At 40.6% G+C, this 21,316-nt stretch overlaps 1 protein-coding gene across 1 annotated transcript in view; it reads right to left on the bottom strand.

Moving 5' to 3' along the window:
- The window catches only part of adamts3 (ADAM metallopeptidase with thrombospondin type 1 motif, 3), a 222,900-nt gene that overhangs the window by 53,205 nt on the left and 148,379 nt on the right, over positions 1–21,316 (bottom strand). The window contains exons 10-15 of the mRNA XM_049578474.1: positions 17,107–17,239; positions 11,418–11,531; positions 10,711–10,856; positions 9,393–9,568; positions 6,495–6,628; positions 5,294–5,417 (exon numbers count right to left, since the gene is read on the bottom strand). Coding sequence (XP_049434431.1) covers positions 5,294–5,417; positions 6,495–6,628; positions 9,393–9,568; positions 10,711–10,856; positions 11,418–11,531; positions 17,107–17,239 — 827 coding nt within the window. The remainder of the gene's footprint in view (positions 1–5,293; positions 5,418–6,494; positions 6,629–9,392; positions 9,569–10,710; positions 10,857–11,417; positions 11,532–17,106; positions 17,240–21,316) is intronic.

Below are 21,316 nucleotides of genomic sequence, written 5' to 3'. Positions count from 1 at the left end.
TACAAATTAGATTCAAAAAAGACTAACTACATTAACAAATGATAAAAAGAGGGACTTAATTATTTCTCTTCTAATTAATAAGGGTCTCTTAATCCAAATGAACCCTGACTGTTCGGAGTGGCAGCTGTGACAGCTGTCAGATACTCAGCTCAGCTCTGTGTCACTCTCATCTCTCCTTGCAGACTCCTTTATAAGCTATGAATGACAATTCTGAGCAAGTACAGTAGAAATGTCATGGATCTGCAGGAGGTGGACAGGATTTCATTCAAGCCTCTATGATCTCAGTGGGGCTTTTCATCAATACGTCTTTTCTGGAATTATCAAAAATACTATAACATCTGTGGCCACTTAACGATTGCACCTATGTTTGTACACACTTACCGTCATGCTTTTCTCGTTTTCCATTACAGTCAGGTTGGAAGGATTTCTGCACACTTAGATCAATGCAGTGTGTCAATGCTTAGATGCAAGTGAGCGGAAATCTTTTCAAGTGTTTGGACTCACTGATGTTTAGATTAAGATTAAGCCAGGTTGAGTGGTGGTTGACAGCTGGGTTGACAGGAATGTAATTTTAAGACCAGACTAAGTCTCAATCAGTGCAAAATCAATTTATCGTCTCATATCTTAACTTCCATTTAAACATTGCAGACTACCATGTTGTTAACTTGTGTCGTTCTGTATTTAACAACACAGCAAAAATTAATAAAATAAAATACAATAAATAAAATAAAATACAATAAAAAATAAATTAATTAATTTAACTAAATTAAATTAAATAATAGTGCCAGATGTCTTGAGTCAGATCATTTTGAAATAACTAATAAACACTGCATTTGTAAATCATTTGATAGAGACCATCAACATAATTTAATAAGCTGTGTTCCAATTCCAAACTATAAATGTACTGCAAACACATTAGTATGCATTTTACACTAACTGTAACAGTATATACTGTTTTGCACTGTACATGTACAATGTACATGTTTTTAAATTCAAACTGACTTTTTTTGCCAAGCTAGCAGCAGTCGATCACTGTTCCACTTTGGTCCAAGTTGAAATATCTTAACAACTATGTGTTGGATTGCCAGGGACTTTTGCACAGACATGTTTCCAGAAGGATGAATCCTCATGATGTTGGTGATCCACCTGACTTTTCCTCTAGCACCATCCTGAGGTTGACATTTGTGGTTTTGAGTGAAATGTCTTTACTAGAGTCCTGCATAAGTCTAGCTTTACAACCCCGCACCTGCAAAGCTCATTACTGCTAGACACCTGATGCAGGACTCTGGTTTCAACAACTATTGGAGGCACTGCTGGGAAATTTAGCACGATACGCATGAGCTCCTCAGGATGAATTGTGATAACTCTGCTGACTCGTTCACTTTTCATCCAGTGCTATCATCACGTCAACATCTGAGTTTTTCCAATACTTTGGCTCATGACTAATCCTACAAAACTAACAACATTCTCCTCAGCTTCAGCTGTATGTTCCCAGCCAACATTTGGATGTAGGGCCCATGTGGGTAGTAAATGAGCTGAAAAATGGGCCCCCAATGGGATTGTCCACAGGTTCCATATTGACCCCAATGATGCCATTTACCAACATAGATGGGTTTACCCAAGAAAAGATGCCCATTTTGGACCCATACTGTCTTGGTACCTAGGTAGCACTAGCATAACCCAAGTGGGGCCAACTTGGGTAAACCAACCCATGTGGGCAAGGAGCATGGGGCCAAATATGGAACCCACTAATAATCCCATTGGGGCCCATTTACTACCCACATACAAATGTTGGCTAGGTTGTGTTCATTGCTACTTAGCAAACATTAGCATGCTAACTAGCAAAGCTATGATTGTGAACACAGCAAAAACTGTACCTGCTAAACATCAGCATTTTAGCATTGTCATTACAAACATGTTAGCATGCTGATGTTAGCATTCAGCTCACCTGTGCCCAAGTACAGCCTCACAGAGCTGCTGGCAAGACTGCAGACTATTAGTCCTGTTTGAATATACTCATTGTTTACCATTCGATATAATCAAAATACTCAGAGAAGACCACCTGATGTCACATGACAATACTGCGATGATAACAACTCCATCCACTAACCATAAGATATGACTGAGAGCTCAGAAAGAAATAATCAAACATTTTCTTTTTGGATGCTTTGTCAAATTATTGTTTCCAAGGTCAAGAATGAATCAAACCCTGCTGAGGTTAGAACACAGTGTGGGATTGGAACACAACTGTAGTTTAAGAGCCCCTTCAAGGAGACGACAGCACTGTGACAAGACATCAGATGCAGGCTTCCTCCTTCATTTCAAGCAGCCACTGCTCAGGCAGAAGACATCCTGAACTACCCAGTGTCTGTTAAACTGCATTTACATTCAGAGCGCACACAGTTTTATATTTAACTAAACAGACACTGGTCTCTGTGTGGTGCATCCACCTCCTGCATCCTGCAAAGGCAGAGAAGTGACGTCAGTGCAATCATCGTCTTTTCTCCATCTCATTTTGCAGTTGTCAGGACGATCATGTTCCTGGGGGTCATCATTGTATTTGTTCCCGGCTGCATGAATGCACTGCAGAGTCATCTGCCAGCTCCCTCTATATCTTCCTCACTATTTTTTCATTTCAGGAAAACATCGGTTGGTAAATTCCTCATTTTAGTCCAGTGGCACATCCATGAGCCCTCTGCTCGGTGGTTTACCACACAAATCTCACATGTGGAAACTGCAGATGTTTCCAGTTGCTGTTACAGGCCACTCAACAGTTATCCTTTTAACATTAAGTGCACTTTTTTACTGAATTAAAATTGGTACTCTGCAAGAGGAGGAATGTTTTTTGGTCTACTTCAGATCCTGGCAACAATTTCGTGAGACTCTCAAGGAAACACTTTGACCTGCAAGGTGATTGAAGCTACAGTAGCACTACAGATAGAGTGTTACAGTATCTTAGAGAGCACACTGGCTGTGTGTTCCATTATGATAAATGTCTTTGTGCAAAAAAACAGAGCATTTCTAGAGGAAGTGATTATTGAAAATTACATTTATTATCTTAAACGTTTTCAGCATTGTCCTGCGCCCTCTGCATTATCTGGTATTTCTTTGATGATGAACTGATGTGGTGACATAGTAAATGTGAGATAAATGAAGCTCAGCGTGAGTTCAGTCTTTCTTTGTGCTCATCCATTCACAATTCTCTCCATCCCTCTCCCACTGCTTCCTCTATAATCACCTCACTATGGGTGTTCATTCTTCTAGTTATCCAATCAAACTTTGCCACGATTTCTCTCAGCTTATCAGGATGCCACTGCAAAATTTTAAGTCTGCTCTCTCCTCTGCTGCTTTCAGACATCATTTTAGGCAGAATCTCTGCGCCCTCCTCCGCCCTGTTTACTTCCAGCCATCGTATCCAGAGTCCAGGACGAGCTCAACAAAGCCTCATCCTTCTACTCATCCAGATCATCGGCACTTCTCCATCTTCATCTCATCTTCACCACCTCTACCAACACCAGCATCTAGACTCTGGGAGGGTTCCCTATTCGACTACAGATTCATCACCCTCCTTAAATCATACCATTTCTACAGCGTCTAATCGCCAGAGACTTTCCACATTTTTCATTCCTTTGTGCACATGTTAATACATATTTTTACTATCTCTCCTGACTGAACTACTGCTGTCTCTTGTTTTGTTGTTATCTAATTTGGTCGATGTTGTAAATTGTCTACAATGCGATAATTTATTATCTTGGCTTGTTTTCACATTTCGTGCGGTCCCCAGGAAGAGCAGTCAACTAATGTGAATCCTGAATATAGAACAAAAAATGAATGTTATATTTCTCCAGCTGGAGATTCTGAACAGAGCCAGTGGACATTGTTTTTTTTAAGACAGACCACATTCTGCAGTAACAGAACTGTAACGGAGACAATCTTTACTAAATATGAAAGTACAGTTGTGTTACGCGCTTCTTAACTGATTACTTTCTCTTAGTACAAGTAGACAAGCTAGCAAGATTCCTTTGGCTGCCTCCATCTGCAGGTCACAGTGCTGTCTTGAGAGTCTCACAGTTTATACTGTCTCCTCAGAAAATCTTTTTGATACAGACATGAAAACTCAGTTTATTATCCTGCTGTTTCTGGCTAAAACGCGCTCATCTTGCCGTTGCTGTCTGCTCCACAGGTCTTCATGTTTAGTACGTGGATATCACAGATATCTGGAGAGACTGACTTCTGATCTCAATCATATATTGGACAAATTTTGGAGACTTAGGAAACCCTTACACTCCTTCCTACAGAGATACAGACTCACTTGTCTTGTTTTTTAAATTTAATTCTTTGTATATTACAGTTATTGATTTTGGGTGGGAGTTTTCAGTATTTTCTTTTAATTTTTCTTTCTGTTGTTCATGTTAAATAATTCATGTGTTTGTAAAAAAAATCAATTAAAACCACTGTCCAAAAATCAGTTTGCAAGGTGTACCATAGGAACAACCCTGATGCCTTATATCCTACAATACCAGAGTGCTCACACCAGTGAAATTAAATCAACCACAGGTTAAACTGACTAAAAAGTATCAATGAGAATCAGTGTTTAAAGATAAGGCTGGAGTGATTTCTCTTACTGTCAACAGATGCCATCTATAAGCATGAACACTGTAGTTTATTTTGACTCAGTCCCAAATACATCATTCCTGCTGTTGTGAATATGGTTGCTGTTTAAATATGTACATGAGAGCTATTTCTTAAGATTCATGTTCGAGGTTAGCGCCTTACACAGACTCAGGAAGTCACAAAGTACTGACACTTTATGTTTCGGTCTTGGCAATGAAAGAATTAGAGAATAATATCAGCCTCATCTCTTGAATGTAAATCAACACATTATGGTGTGTGTTCTGAGGTGATACTGATACTTAAATTTGTTCACTTGCACGTCTCTTTGCATCTGTCAAATTAATTAATATAAATGTAAAATAATGGGCTGAAAATGCCACGCTGCTTTGCGCTAAAGCTTGGCCTCCATCTTGTCTATTATCTTCTCATATTAGCCTTATTAAGTGATTAAAGTAATAACATAATTATGACAGCAAGACAACTATGCAGTGTGTACAAGTCCAATCAAGGTTAATCATTCATTCAAAGTGTTTTGTAGATGAGAAACATTCGTTACCTGGAGTTGAGAAAACATGCAGGGAAAAAACGGTTAAATCGTTCGTGTAAAGACATAAAATCCTTTGTGTTTTAAAAGTTTCTGTCTGCAGACATTGTTCACGCTGGCTCCGTGCATTCTTACCTGGTTTCTTTGGTGTGCGAGTGAAAGTTCCTTTAACGGTGCGGCAGTGGGAGTTGTCCCCACCGCAAACGCCACATTTGTCCTCAACTTTGTTGGAGCCAATCTCTCTGTCGCAGCCGACTTTCTGCAGACCAAGACAACAATTAGACAGATGAGCTGAGATTCTTTTTTGGTACTGGAAGTGTTAGATTTATTTTACTACATTTTTGGGGCCAATATTATACTTTTTACAGTTGTAGTTACTTTACATATTAGCGTTAGAAGCACAAAATGCAATCAACAAATTAATTATGATGTATTATCATACATTAAGTAACACAGCAGTATATTAACGTACGCTTGTTAAAATTAGCACCACCCTCACCAGCTGCCACATCTAAGTGATATACACATAAATGCATCAATAATTACAATACTATTATAGTACATATATTACTCTGAAATGAGCCTGCATGATAAGTACTTTTACTTTTTGTGCTTTGAGTATATTTTGAGTCTAATGCGTTTGTACTTTTACACAAAGTCGTGACTTTTACTTACATTTTTACACTGTTGAACTGCTACTTTTATTAAGAAAAAAGATCTAAGTATTTCCTCCACCTCTGGGTACTTACTATGTTGACTCATTACTCTCGTACTGTGAAGTATAGAACACCTATTTTAAATACTTTCTTACCCTCCTTCTCCTTGGAAATGCATCTGCTCTTCTCCAAATTTGGCATTTGACATAGTTGCACATGCCATGCCATAATAATTTGCTTTTAACTTTTGCTTTTAATTAGCCTAACTGTTCTACGGCTGTTAGTTGCCAAATTCTTGCAGCTGTGATGTATTTTCCCTAAACTGCCATAACCTGTGAATACACTGTGGAACAGAAACGGCATGTACCTAGTTATGTACTTAGTGTACATTGACAGTCTGCGTAAATTAATTCCTGTTGTCAGGGGGGTCTCAGGACACTTTGGGAGTAAACAAAACATCATTATAAAGCTTCTGCTGTATAATAATGCTGCTTCGAAAACAGCACTCTGGATCTAATTACAGCACGTTACAAGCTGGACCTGTTACTGATTGTGCAGTTTGTAATTCAATAACGTCCTTTAAAGTTCACAGAACTCAAACAGGCTGCAGCTGCTAATGAGTCCCGTTTACTAATGCAGCTTTTATGTGTCAACATTATGGAGTTTAAGCACGTCCTTACCACACACTCTCCACGCACGCAGATACTGTACGCATCTCTGTAGGAGCATCGTGTCCCATCATGCACCAGCTGCTTCATGTATGCCACGTCTCCCGTCTCTCTTGACTGGCAGTACAAGTGGCATCTCTTGCTGGCTATAGTGGATTAGATTGTTGAGAGTTATTAGGTGGAACATTTAATTTGGAAAAACAAGAATATAATAAGTTTTTTTCATATATGATTGTGTTGTGTTCAATATACTGTAACATTAAAAGATCCGGACCCACATACTAAAGAAAGAACAATGAAAAGCAGGAAGCCTACATTAATTTGTGTCAGGCTATACCAGTTTATAGCTCTGCATCCATGTACTATTTTCTTTTTAATTGCCAACTGCTAGAATGACCTAAATTATTGGTCTTTTTGCACAAAAAACTGACACACTTTTCCATTTCTGTTGCTGCAGGGAATACGATAGAGACTAACTAACACCAAACCAACACACCAAATGCCTGCAAAAAAAAAAAATTGCAGGCTCTAACTTACTTGGCCTTACTAAGCTCTCAATAAAACTGAATTAAGCCCCAGTTAAACAATAAAGACCCCATTTAAACTGGTACATTATAGTGTGTCAATTGTGTTAGTACACTGTTAACAGTAAACATTTTGGGATCCACATCCGTAAAAGCCTTGAGAGATTTGTTAAACCAAGAAGCAGTGACAAAAACATGGCATAAACATCCGCAACAACTGAGAGGAACGGGACTCATAGTATCCTCTCATAGCTCAGGAAGCCTACTTTCAATGCTCAGATAGTAACATTCAGGAGGATGATGCTGACGAAGAGGAGGACGTAATAGAGGATGAAGACCGTACAAAGACAGAGTGACAGTGTGCAGATAGAGAGGGAGGACTGCTGGCAGAGAGGAGGGAGGACGGTGACGACAGCCGGGGAGATTAAACGTCCTTCCATTTTGTCTCATACTGAGAATTTTTGCAATGAACAGAACAATAAAATGCATCGGACTCCGTGTGCCACTTATTTTTCAGATGACGGGTTAAAAAAAAAGGCATCTGGAAAAAGATAGCCTCAGTTTGTAAAAGCCTTAAGAGTTAAATACTGTAGAAATCAAAGGTTGCTGTGATTAATTACAGGTATAGCTCCTACACTGCCTTCCTCAAATCATACCTTTAAAACAGCCGAACACAATGTTGCAATGGTGAGGACAGGAGGGCAAATAAAAAAAAAATATATTTATATATATATATATATATATATATATATATATATATTGTGGTCCTGTTGTTTCACAGTGACAAAGCAAGAAACATACAGTTAAAGTACGAGTTGAACTTAAAGGGTAAGTTAAGTATGCTTCAACCTGGACCCTGTTTTCCCATGGTTTTGTGTCTAGGTGACGAATTGAGACAGCACTGTTTGAAACTGGTCCAGTATTGAGTGAGAGTGGTGCAGCCTGCAGCGGCTAAACAGGCTGCAATGTAACGTTAATTAGCCATTGTGCACCATCAATGTACATTCACTCAAAGTGCTTGTGTTTACCACTGACAGGCGTACATAATTAGTGTCTGACAACATTATGGAAAGGATCTCTACAAAGACAGACCTTTTTTGTTAAACAGTAAGATCCTTTTGTTAAACGAGAAGCAGACGTTAAATTGCTATTGCCAAAGCCTCTAGGCTACATTTAAAATAAACACACATCATTTAAGTCAAGAGAAACAAAATAAAACTCACAAAAGCCATCTTGTTTCATTGTTCAACTGGTCCAACAATCACCAACTCTTGTTTGGTTGAAATAAACCCTTTGTTCACCCAGTTAGATGTGACAGTATGCTGGCTCTATACACACCTGAATTACTGTTTATTTAAATGGAGTGTGACAGCTTTTCCAGTCGTGATACTGGGGTTGTTTCTGGTTAAACAATAAGCATTTTACTCTTTAACAAAAGGGTCTATCTCTGTATGATCTTTTCCATAATGTTGTCAGATACTTAGATTAATAATTTTTTCACCTAAGTGCCATAAAAAGCTCTTTTAGTAGACGTAAATTGACCATGCACAAATGCCCCAGTGGTTTCACTGCAGCCTGTTTAGCAGCTGCAGGCTCCAGCGCTCTCGCTCAACACTGCACCTACTGTATTTCAAAAACAGAAAAATCTGAACTCATACACTCAAACACTGACTCATATATATATTTATATATATATATATATATATATATATATACAGTATATATATATATGACCTTGTATAACCACATGTACTTTCCATTGTACCTCACACCTCATTTTCAAAATGCACTACACTCGATAGAAAAGCGCTTTAGCTTCAACAGAACAATGAGTTCCCACTTTACCATCTCGCCTCCCTGCAGTTTTCCTGCTTCTCTTCTACATGGCTGACTCTGAAAAGCTCGACCAATTTAGGTGCAATAAGCGGCACACAGCTCCATGGAGCAAAGTCAGATAAAAGCAATGTCTGAGCAAGTGGAGATTGAAATAGGATATAACTTTTGTATCTGCACTGTGGGGATCCATCACCTCAGTAGAAAGGGCACATTTTGCGCTTGGATGGTTTTAAACTCTGCATGCTGGCACTTTGATGAGGAGACCAAAAAAAAGGCAGAGAGAAAGCTAAAGTAATAGAGTAAAGAGAGAAGCAGACACAAAACAACTGAAAACGTTCTCTTTGCACAAAAGAGTCTGGACTGTCTGTTGAAACTGTCTAAAAGTGCTGGGAACATCCCTGGTGTTGAATATACAATACCTTTCTTCAGTCTTGGCTGTGAGAATCTAAATCTCCTGCTCTCGTTGACTCTCATTGTCCTTTTCTGGTGTAAAGAGACACTTCAGTCTCTCACTGTGACAAAATAATTTGTTGGTGTTTGTCTGGCTTACCGTCGGGATGCTCGTATGGCAGCCAGTGGTGTTTGGTGTTTTGGAACTCAAAGTGGGAGTTGCGGAGCTGGCACTGCTGGGCTCGGAAGTCTTCAAAGTGTTTGGGGCAGTCGTCAGTGTTGCACAGCTGATACTCATAGTTCACTCCTGGGCAGTCCTGGCCGCCGTTGGAGGGCCTGGAGGCCGGAAACAGATGAACATGAGAGCTGATCAGACTGTGAGTATTTATTTGATACACAGTATATAAAAACAATCCAGCTAAAATTGGTATAAATGTCCTCTTGGACTCAATGATGAACTGATTCTACTTTGGTGGTCAAAGGTCAAAGGTCAAGGCCACTGTGACCTCACACAGTGTTCATGTTTTTAGCCAAAAACTGAAGAATTCACACCTTCATCATGTAAAAATTCACACAATTGTCTAACAGAACAAGATGATGATACTGTGATGTCATTACATATCCGAAAGGTCAGAGGTCATCACTGTGACATCATAATGTTCTGCAAAAACACTTTCTGGCCATTAGTCAACATCATATCTGAGGAACAGAAGGAAAAACATTTGGTCTGATACTGAATTGGTGACGCTAATTTTAAGTGTACATCTTGAAACTGTGAAACTGATAGTATAGATCTTCTGTGATGCCGGGGGGAAGACACGTGTGAAACATCCGTGTTTTCACACACATCGATGTAAACTGTAAGTGCTCAGGAGGTAGAGGGGGTCGTACACTAATCGGAAGATCAGCGGTTCGATCCCCAGCTCCTCCAGTCTGCATGTCGAAGTATCCTTGAGCGAGATACTGAACCGCACATTGCTCCTGATGGCTGTTCCGTCGGTGTGTGAGTGTGTTAATTGAGTAGCAGGTGGCACCTTGAGTGTTAGCCTCGGCCACCAGTGTGTGAATGGGTGAATGTGACTCGTGGTGTAAAAAGCACTTTGAGTGGTAGGATGACTAGAAATGGGCTATACAAGTGCCGGTCCATTTACCATTCAACTGTGAGGTGGCAATTCTAGTTTCTGGATAAATCAGTATTTCCCGTTATGATTCCTGATCATTTGTGTCCAAAAAACATACTGTGTGCTCCTTCTGTGGCACAAACTCCCTTAAAATAGGCCTCCTCTCAAAGCTGTGGTGTTATTTGAACCCTGTGTGTCTGATTAAAAAAACAATGCTTTCCTTTTCCTGGCAGAGAGCACCTCATCAAAACCAGTACTACAGTATGAATCCTTAACTCAGTATTAGGCAGGACACGGACATGTACAACACCAAACATCCTCACAGAATCAAATCATGTTGTTGTTATTGCCACTCACGCTGGGTTGTTGCACTGGCGTGTCCGGAAGCGAACCCCAGTTCCACAGGAGCGCGAGCAGGAGCCATATTTGCTCCAGGAGCCCCAGACGCCGTCTTGTTTGACCTGATTAGGGTTTTTCCACATGCAGTGACCTTTGTAGCACCACTGCAGAGGATGATGGGAGAGAGGAAAAAGTCAGCCAAAAAAAAAACCTCCTCTCTGGACTCAGTTGATGACAATGGAGGGAAAAAATGAGAATACACTACACGGCCAAATGTATGTGGTCAGGAGTACTTTTGGTCTGAGGCTGTTTCTAAAGGTTGGGGTTATGCTCCTCAGTTCCAGTTAAGGGGAATTTTTATCTTACATAATGCAGTGATATTTAGGACAACGGTGTGCTTCTAACTGTGTCAGCAGTTTGAGGAGGGTTCTTTCCACGTCCATAAAACATTGTTTTCCCAGTGTGGTGTGGAAGAACTTGACTTGCCTGCACAGAGCTCTGACCACCAACTGTGAGCCAGACCTTATCACTCAACATCAGTGTAGGACCTCAGTAATTGTGGCTGAATGGGAGCAAATCCCTGCAGCCAGGTGTCAACATCTGGTGGGACACCTTACCAGAAGGGGGATGGCTGTGTAAACTACTGTGTTATTATCTAAACTCTGAGTCCTGAGGCGTCCACATACCTTTGGCCATGTAGTACCACATGTAAAAGACAAACTCACTTTTCCAGGAGCACACTCGGTCCCATCGAGGGGTGGCCCCTTCTTGGTTTTGCAGAAGTACGGGTTGTCTGGGTGACTGCACCACAGCTGTTTACACGGGTCAAATGTTCGAAACTGGAACACAGAAAAGAGGAAAACTCATTTGTGAAGGCAAATCTGAACTGGTACTGTAAATGAAAATTAAATTAAAGCATGTGACACATAGTAATGCATTACCGAACGACTGAGAGGCAGCAGTGGAAAATATTCTCTTAAAACACCAATGTCATCCATCAAATTTTCTTTCAACATATTCTCAGTCTTTGTGTTACATAACTTTTATACTGTTATCAAAAAGAAATTCCAGCTGTGACATTCAAAAATGCCTCCATTAAGGGTTGCATAAAAACCGAACATTATTACCCACTCTGCAAAGATGCAAATAAGGCTCAGTATGTGATACTGAAAACAAAGGAAGACAAAGAAAATATTAAAATATCTAGGAAGAAGCAGTTACACTAAGAAACAGGTTGTTAAGTATTCCACAGCCGCAGTCGTCTATATCTAACAGACAGCTGACACTGCAGACCTAAACGTTGTTTACAGGTGTTATTGGCTGCACCATCAGGCGCCAAAGCCGAGTGGATTAAGGTTTTCTATGGGAACGGCTTATTGTTAACCTCCTCTCCGGGAAAAGTGGTGGGATGTTTTATTTTTTTGTAAGGATTAGAACAGATCAGACTGATTTAAGAGAACTCAACAATGGGTTTTTCAGCTGCCTTGAGCATCCCGAAATATATATATATATATATATATACCGGGAGGCTTTTTGAACAGCACGAGCCTTTAAATTACCTCTAAGGCCTGTTCCTTTCAACAGGTCGGGAAGAATCTCTCAAACTGGTCAATCTCTCTCCTTTTCTGGCTGACACTGTTCTCTCAGTCGTGAATCACTTTCTCATCTGCAGCTTTTTCAGACTGCAGTTGGTACTCTTCTACACCGGACCAAGAGGGGAGATGAAATAACTCAAGCGTTGTTATGTAATTATTTTACTGGTTCTATACATTTTACGTATTCATGTTGTTCCATAGTTTTCAATCTTAAAATGTGTGCCAGGCGCTGAAATTGCTTAACAAAATTTTCATTCAATAATCACCCTCCTTGTTTGATTGCTGAGCTCATTTTCCACTCTATGTGCATAATTAGATTCTCTCCCTTCTTGTTTTCCTGCTGAAGCTGCCACTGCTGCAGCAAAGCCTGAATATCCTGAACTGATTTTATTACTGTAGCTGATCTTTCTTCCACAACCCAGCACTAACACTGCAAAACAATTCATTCTGAAGGGTGCCTAACGATTATGCAACTATCTCTGCCACATAGTTTTTTATGAGTTTCTTTTCATTGGCGTTTAGTAAGTGAATCTGACTCCTCTTTTATGGCGACACACACCGTGGGTGTATAACATGCACCAAAACACCTGCACTCATTTTGTTGTAAGCCTGTACACCAGCAGTGGCTTGATGACCTTGTCGAGATTGCAACATCCGCCGCACATCCCATTTGCTGTACCTCGGCTACTTCCTCTGTCTGTATGACACACCTGTTACAGGCATCAGTTTATTGAGAATCAAATGACCAAAAGCTGCACAACTCAGCTGATGCTTCACAGGGCCTCCATCAAGCTGCAGAAGGGTATCTCAAAAACAAATCAACAAATTTTAATGAACTCTGGGGGGAAGTTTGGTTAGTTACTGCTTCAAGTAAGGGAGCTCAAGTATCTTAGGGGTTTGTTCATGAGTGAGGGTAGAATGGAGTGTGACATGGATCGGCAGTTTGGTTCAGCATCTGCAGTGACGCGGGCGCTGCACCGGAAGAGGGAGCTGAGCCATGAGGGCGAAGCTTTCGATTTACTGGTCCATCTACGTCCCAACCCTCACCCATGGTCATGAGCTCTGGGTAGTGACCAAAAGAATGAGATTGTGGGTAAAAGCGGCTGAATGAGTATCTTCCGTGGGGTGGCTGGGCTCAGCCTTAGAGATAGGGTGCGGAGCTCGGACATCCAGAGGGAGCTCGGAGTAGAGCCGCTGTATCTTTGCATCAAAAGGGGTCAGCTGAGGTGGTTCAGGCATCTGATCAGGATCCTCCTGGGCGCCTCCTGTTAGAGGTGTTCTGGGCATGTTCCACTGGTAGGAGGCCCTGGGGCAGACCCAGAACACACTGGAGGGATTACATATCTCATCTGGCCTTGAGGTCCCCCAGGAGGAGCTGGAAAGCGTTGCTGATGGGAGAGACGTCTGGGGTGCTTTGCTTCGCCTGCTGCCCCCCGCGATCCGGTTCCGGATTAAGCAAATGAAAATGGATGGATGGATGGAGTTAGGCTATGCTTAAAGGAACCAGTAATCAGTTTTTAGTGTAGACCGGCATCCAGCTTTGCCACCTCGTGGACATTTACAGGTTCTTTACAATCACGCTAGAGAGGACTCCTTGACTTGTGAGGCTAAGAAACAAAATGTCTGGGAAAACTGAGGCTTTCATGTTGCAAGACAAATTGTATGCGCTACTATTTTTACTTTTGCAAAAAATACGATTTTCACCTTTGACATTTTTGGATGAGGTACTGCAAAAATGAACTGTTTACATACATATGTGTGTATACTTTTAATAATCAAAATGTTTTTCTTTCTATCATATCCGTGCACTATAGTGCAGTTATCATTAGAGAAGGATTATGTTTTTGGTGAATATGTTATAGTGACATAACAGGGAAATTCTGTATTAGATGGAGACAGAACGTTTATCATCAAATAAAGGGCCAATTAGTGTCCAGTTCACCAATCTCACTTATTAGGATTTGACAGTAAGAACTAAACACTTGAACATTTGAATCCTGCAGGGATTAATATGACTCTCTGAACATGTCTGTCTGCAGCAGCCAAGTCTCCAATCTTGTTCAGTGGCTCAGGCTGGCGGCTCTTTGTTTGCAGAGCAACACACGACAATTAGATGGACTGAATGGCTTTTTTTCTACATATGAAACTGGGAAACTTCCTGCTCAAACAGCTTGTGCATATTGGCCACTTCAGACTAAGAAGGAAGGCTGAGCTTGTTAGTCCAAACATTGCAGATGCTACAAGACTTCTATATCTATGGTAATAAGAAAAGACTGTGGTATATTTTGGTTATAACAATGAGAAAATAAATAAATAAAACATTTGATAACTGCTTATTCTGGACCCAATTTGGTGTGTGTTTATGTGTGTGAGGGCGGTGACTGGAGCAAACAGCTGAAGGATTGTGTGGTTGTAATTCTTCGCTTGGCTGCAGCAGGCCAGTGATCAGTGATTGCCGGTTGGTCGTCTCAGTTTGTTTGAAAAGAAACAGTCAGCTGCTTGTTGAATGTGAAATCAAAGACACTAAATGTAATTTTCAAATATAAAATCAATGCATAGTTTTAGTTATCGCCTCTACACTGCAAAATCCCTGGCTTCACAATCTATTTAGTCTTGCCATTGATTTAAATATTTTAAACATGTTAGAAATCTGCTGCCATTATTTTGCTCGTTTCCAGCATGGTTTTAACTCATTTGAGTTTTTCAGTGACAATTTATTCCAGAGGTGAACAGAAACAAGGTTATTACACTACTTTGGCAAATCCTTCACATATTAAGTGGAGACTCAAAATGCCTTGTTGGGTTGAATTTCTGAGAAAAGACCCCACTTTAGTTCTGTGGCATAAATGTCAATGCATGATGACTCATCCCCTTCAAGTTTTGAGTTTTTCTGAACTTGATAAATGACAGACACAGGTCTTGTTGAAAGGGCATGATGTTTTCTGCATGACCTGATATCATCAACTTTCCCATCAAATCAGTAACACATCAAGTGCTGCCATTTTCCATTCTTTTAAAATGCACTTTTGAAGCCTGCACTCTTGTTTGGAACATAATTCCTGTTCAGGGAAATAAAGGCTTGAAAGTCCAGCGTGTAAGATGTAGATGGTTTTAATGGCATCTGTCCAGCAGTGCGTATTGTAGATTGCGACCAGCATAAACATCTCCTGGTTAGAAATCCTTCAGTGTTCATTGCTCAGGAGGTTTTAACCTGGAGTCAAACTATCCGCTGAGGTCTCCTCCTCTCCAGATCAAACAAACCAGGGGTCTCATTTACAAAACAGTGTGTAGGATCCATACTAAAAATGTACATACGGGCAAAAGTCAAAAATGGTGTGCAGCACAAATTACTCGACGCTTTCTACAATCAGGTTTCCACCTCACCATCTGCGTCGCAAATTTTCTGTCTCCAAAATGTTTGTAAGCCTGGGTCAAAGATTCTCTCGTCAAGTCTACCTTTACAGATCACAACTTTTGCGTGGGAAGGCCTCATTTTGTGCATACGCAATCTTTATAAATGCAAACCCTGGTGATTAAAACCAATAAAAACACTGAATAAAGCAGCTTCCCGTAACAAAACAGTGTTTCACCGATGCTGTTTGGCATGTTGCAGACAGCCAGCCCAGGACCTGCTAACGTGTGCTCACCTATTTTCATCGATAACTTCACAAGTGCCCTTATTTCTGATCCAGATGTTTACCACCAGACAAATTATCCCCAGAGGCCTCCTCCTCTCCAAAACAAATGGACCCGGTGATTTAAATTGGTAAAACACTGAATACAGCAATTCCATGGTGCATGTCAGAAAAGGTCCGGTAGCCTAGCACCTCCTAAAGTTCCCCTTTTCTCTGGTAACATAAGATCCAGAGGTTCAGGAGGTGTAAACTGGGAGCTGAATTATCCGCAGAGGTCCAACAGGTCCAAACAGACCAACAATTTAAGCCTGTAAAAACGCTGAATAAAGCACTTTCACATAAAAAAAATCAGTGTTTATCTTTTGCTCTCAATGCAAGGGGGGCTTCTAACCATGGTGGCTAGTGCAAAAACATGAATAGCCCTATCTAGAGTCAGAGTTTGGTTTGTCCATTCTGTGCTGCTGTAGAAATACAGCAATAGACGAGGACCCGCTCCCTATGTAGGTATTAAAGGCTCATTCTGAAGTAATGAAAACACAATGATTCTTATTCTCAGGTAATTATACATTAAAGAAAACATAGCTATTGTATCAAACTCCATCTCTGCAAATATGTCCCCCCTAAATCCCACACACACTGACCCTTTAAAGACGTACCATCAAAGCAAATAAGCAAATGAGAGAACTTTTTATTTCTGTAAGATCCAGGATCTAATTAGCTTTTTTTCATGCCTTCCGTCAGTTATAAGCCAGAGTAGCTCACGGTGATGTGACCAGTGAGAGATGAAGAAAAGTTTTGCAGATGATAGAAAAATAGTGACAGGATTTTCAAACATCTGCAGAAAGCTAGCAGGACGGCAGGTGTGACTGCAGTAAAGGAAGCAGATGTCTGTTTGAAGTACTCACTATTCTGGCATCTGGCTCTGCTCGTACGAGTCTGCTGATGTTTCAACGTCAGTTTCTCTTCAATCCTCATCTCCTGCACATCTTTGTTTAAAAAGCTCACCACATCTTCTCTGCTCTGCTCATCTTAAGTACCATTTCTCTCTGAGCCCATTGAGAGTAAATTGACTTTTGCTCTGTTTCTCTGCTGAATATCACTTACAGACGTGAATGGTGACAGGGATCAAACTGTGCAAGTGTTGCAGCTATCCACTGAATGGAGACCTGAGGGGCCGTACTCACCGAGGTGCAGATCTTATAGCCCACTCCAAAGTCAAATCGACACTGCTCATCCATCGAGTAGTTGATGCCGGGGAGTTCAGGAAGCTGCGGCCAGTCATGTTTGAAGGGGTCATCCAAGAGACAGTCGTATGTGCTGTTGGGGAATGGAACAAGAGATTACACAAGGACTCAAAGATGACACCCAATTTTTCTGGATGGATTTGTGGCCCGGGGTCTTTACTTCCCTCAACTGCAGAGGAGAGCAGACTGTGACTGAATATTAGAGACAAACTTTTATCAATAATTCCTCTGCTTTATACGTGTATTTGATCAAATTTCAATGAAAAGCCTCCCTGTTTTCTCTGTGTTTACCTGTTGCCTTGAAAAATCCAGCATGTGGTACATTCCACGGCATTAAATCTGCTTTCATTCCTTTCATTCTTTTGACACTTAAGCAGCTGCTTGCATAACTGAATGCTGACTTTTAGTTTCACACAGAACATGAACACTGATCTTGTGGGTCAAAGTCCTGTGCTCGTTGGACCCATCCACCTCCCCTCCCACCTGCCCTAAGAAGACTCTTGAGCTCCTCAAACTACATCTGTTGTTGCTAGCATCTAATAATGACGCAGATGGGTTTACAATGGAGTTGGATGACAGCCAGCTTGTGAAAGCTTGTGACCTGACAGCCAAGTTGGATATAGTCGACCTAAGTACCAAGAACCACCTACGAGACAAACTTTAAAATTTTACAGCTAAACAGTACACCATGATATGCTTCTGAAAACATCTATGGTTAGGAAAAGACAATGCAGTCTAACCCGCAATTTCCTCATACTCAGTGTGCGCCAAGCTGCGCAGCGCCACGGATCTGGAGTGACCAGTGGCGTGCAACCTCGCTCACTGGATGTGTTTCTGGAGTACCGCGCCGCATAGTGAAACCGCAAGCTCATGTGGGAATTGCGAAATTACGGGATAAAAAGCACCATTCACTCCCAAAACTCCTGCAATTTCACACCACGTCTTCTCCTTTCGGTTTGTATCCTTGTAGAAAGGATGTGTGATGTCATACAAAATGATTGACAACTTGTGCGACAGGATGTGACGTGATTTTTAAAAAATTGAGAGTTTACAATCTGTAGTCCCTGCATTGTGTTGTATTTTGAAATTTACCGGATGCTGTGTGCTTTCCATTTCCAGTTTGGTGCGATCTGAGCTACGTGGCTACGTGCTATGGATGCGCAGTTGCTGAAAAATAGACCTGGCGGGCATCTCCGAGAAAGCGGAGCGTCGTGGCGCTTCTGGAAGAAATGAATCTATTCACTAGAATGGGAGCATATCTGCTACGCAGCTGTGCTGGACGGCACAAACGGAGTATGTGGAAATTGCGGGTCAGGATCTTGATTCAAATCTGATCAGAGCTGCCTAGTCTGACTGCAGTTTACAAAAAGTGATTGACATGACTGACAGCTGCGTTAAAGACTTTTCAGCTCTGACTGGTTATTTCTGTTTACATGTAGTAATGCCACTGGAAGCGCTACAAGGCAACAGAGTGGGCGGAGGAATATGATTATTTTCACAGATTATCTGTCTCTTAATACTGTGTAAATAAAGCAGTTATGCAGATATGTATGCTATCGTACAGGTGAAGTTAGTGATGCAGAAGTCAACATTTGCTGGAATTAACAATGAAAGCCATTGTTGTAAAGGTAATTTCAACCCCTTCAGGTTTCTTACTGTAACATTACTTGAGACCTGACCATCACTGAAAACTTACTCCTACTTGAGTATTTACTGTATGTTCTAACTTCAGTCGGCTTGGGCTTTGAGCTTTGCATTATACATTTTAATTTACCACCTAATTAATGAGCCATAAAACCAAACCACCACTGTGATACCTTTAAATATTCATAATGGATACTGCTCAAGTTTTTAGAGACAATCTGTGACTACTTTTGTTATTATTTTTTAAATATTAGTCATGCATTCATATTTGGACAGATTTTGGACGCGAGTTGCCAGGTGCTGAAAAGTGGCTCAGCTGTACTCAGTCCAAGATTTGAAGTTTGTTTTTTCCAAGGTGAGGGTGCACAGCTAATCCCTGCTCAGAGACAGACAAGCCAACTGTGGCTTTGTGTAAAATGATTTTAAACATCTCATATATCATCACAGCAGCCTCACCAAGTTTTCCCTTTTCCTCTCAGAACCAAAGTTTTCATGTTCATGATCCTACTTCCTCCACTTTTCATGTTGTGTATTGATTTTTATCTGCAGTGGATCTACTTTTAACAGCCTGGACCTAGTCTTTGCGTGCTGTATGGTGACTGATTGCACATTGCTATCATTATATGTCACAGCGGTTTGTTGTCGCTCTACTGAACTTCTTCTTCAGTTTGAATTTGATTCTTATACAGTCAAGCGAAAAACTCGATGTTCTGTTTAGAGATGGCCTGATGCAGTTTTAGTTCAAGGAACATATTTCAAATGCTGAAGTGTATGCAACAGTATCAGTGCTTTGAGAAGCATCATGAGCTCCAGCAGGATGCAATTCTTCTCACCTAACTTAAAGGACAGATCCATTATTATTGTTTTTTTTTAAATAAAGATCTGCAGCTTCCAAGTTGTGTTACTAATGTACTGAAATTCAAAACTTTAAATTTTGATCGAAGCATGTATGTTTTAGCATCAATATGCTATTTTTCTAAGCCCCTCTAACAAAGTTTTTCCACATGACCTGACATAGGTTTCCCTAACCCACTAACCGCCATGGAAGTTGATTAAACTCAACTGTGGATGCCACGTTAATTTGAATCTGAAAGTCACACAGTAATAATACATAACTAGCCAATTGAGGCAGCAGCAGACCAGCAACTCATGCTTTCTGCAAAGTAAAAATCTTCTTTGGTGGCTTTGAAGAGAGCAGCACCGAGACATCAGCTCCCTGTTGGAGACACCTGTTTGACAGCAAGGTAAAGTGGTGAAAATATCCTAAACAAAGCAAACAGTTAAAGTGACATTGATTTATTAGGTGGGGTTATAGGAGGTGCTGCTTCATCCGTCCACAGAGGAATGTTGCTTAGCTTCCATGGTGGAAGTCCTGCTTGCTTTTTCGAACTCGGGGCATGCCAACCGCTATCTACTGTAGGTAATACACTGACTATGTATAAGTACTGCATACAACCCCACTTCAAAAGATCAGAACTATCCCTTATGGCATAAGGTAGTCATGGCGGGCCCTAGTGCATGCTGGTTACTAGTTATAAGGCCTGCACACACACCACTGGCAACTGTTTATAAGGAGCTCTGCTGGATTTTCCTCCAGTTCTTTTTTGTCCTGTCTCACCACCACTTTTATATTTGAAGGTGTGACTGCTCGCTGGACTTGTAAACGTAGTCAGCTTATCAGTCTTGACAGATTTTATGCCTAAACTAGCTTCCTTATCATATTGCCTTGTCACATGATCATATAGAAACTTGACACGAGGCAACATCAACATACATATTGCCCGAGAATCATCATTGCATACCTGTATATGACAGAAACATTGAATCAGGAATTATCTGATTGAATATATTTTTAAATAGTTTATTCATAGGTTTTATAGTTTATGAAGAATAAGTGTATAATTTCTAAAGATTGCTACTGACTATCTGCCATTTGCTGTAGGCTAGTGAACAGGATATCTCAAAAATCACTTCACTGTAAAGTGTTAAATGCAGTTTGTACATTTGAGAATCACATACATTTAATCCTTTTTTTTGTAAGACAACTTTTTCAACACTCTTTCACATACAAATTCCAATCTGTCTCAATCTGGTGAAGTTTTTTTGTTGGCTGCCAAAATGATTCAATACTGTTTGTTGCCAAATTCTTCCATATGTGGCTCTTTGGACATTAAACTGCCCAAAATTGTGATGGCAGGTGCACACATCTAGTAAATGGTTAAAGCAACATGATAAATTAATGATCATGAGTTTGACTCAGCTGAAATTTTGCTTATGTTCCCAGAAAGGATTTGGCTTTTCTCAAAAAAACATTACAGTGGCCATTCAGCATGTTTGTCTATTTTTAAGTGTATTTTAAGCAGATCAAGAAGAAAAACATCTAAACATGTTCAAGCACTGAAAAAATCCAATTTGGGGAGTTGTGTGCCTCTGGTAGAGGTGTGAGTTTTCTGAGTGCTTTCTAGATAATGCAATGCTTTTGTCATGGATGCCTGCGGCCCTGAAA

Source organism: Epinephelus fuscoguttatus, linkage group LG6, assembly GCF_011397635.1.
Source record: "Epinephelus fuscoguttatus linkage group LG6, E.fuscoguttatus.final_Chr_v1".
Taxonomy (NCBI): Eukaryota; Metazoa; Chordata; class Actinopteri; order Perciformes; family Serranidae; genus Epinephelus; species Epinephelus fuscoguttatus.
This window is presented reverse-complemented; position numbering and strand designations above follow the sequence as displayed.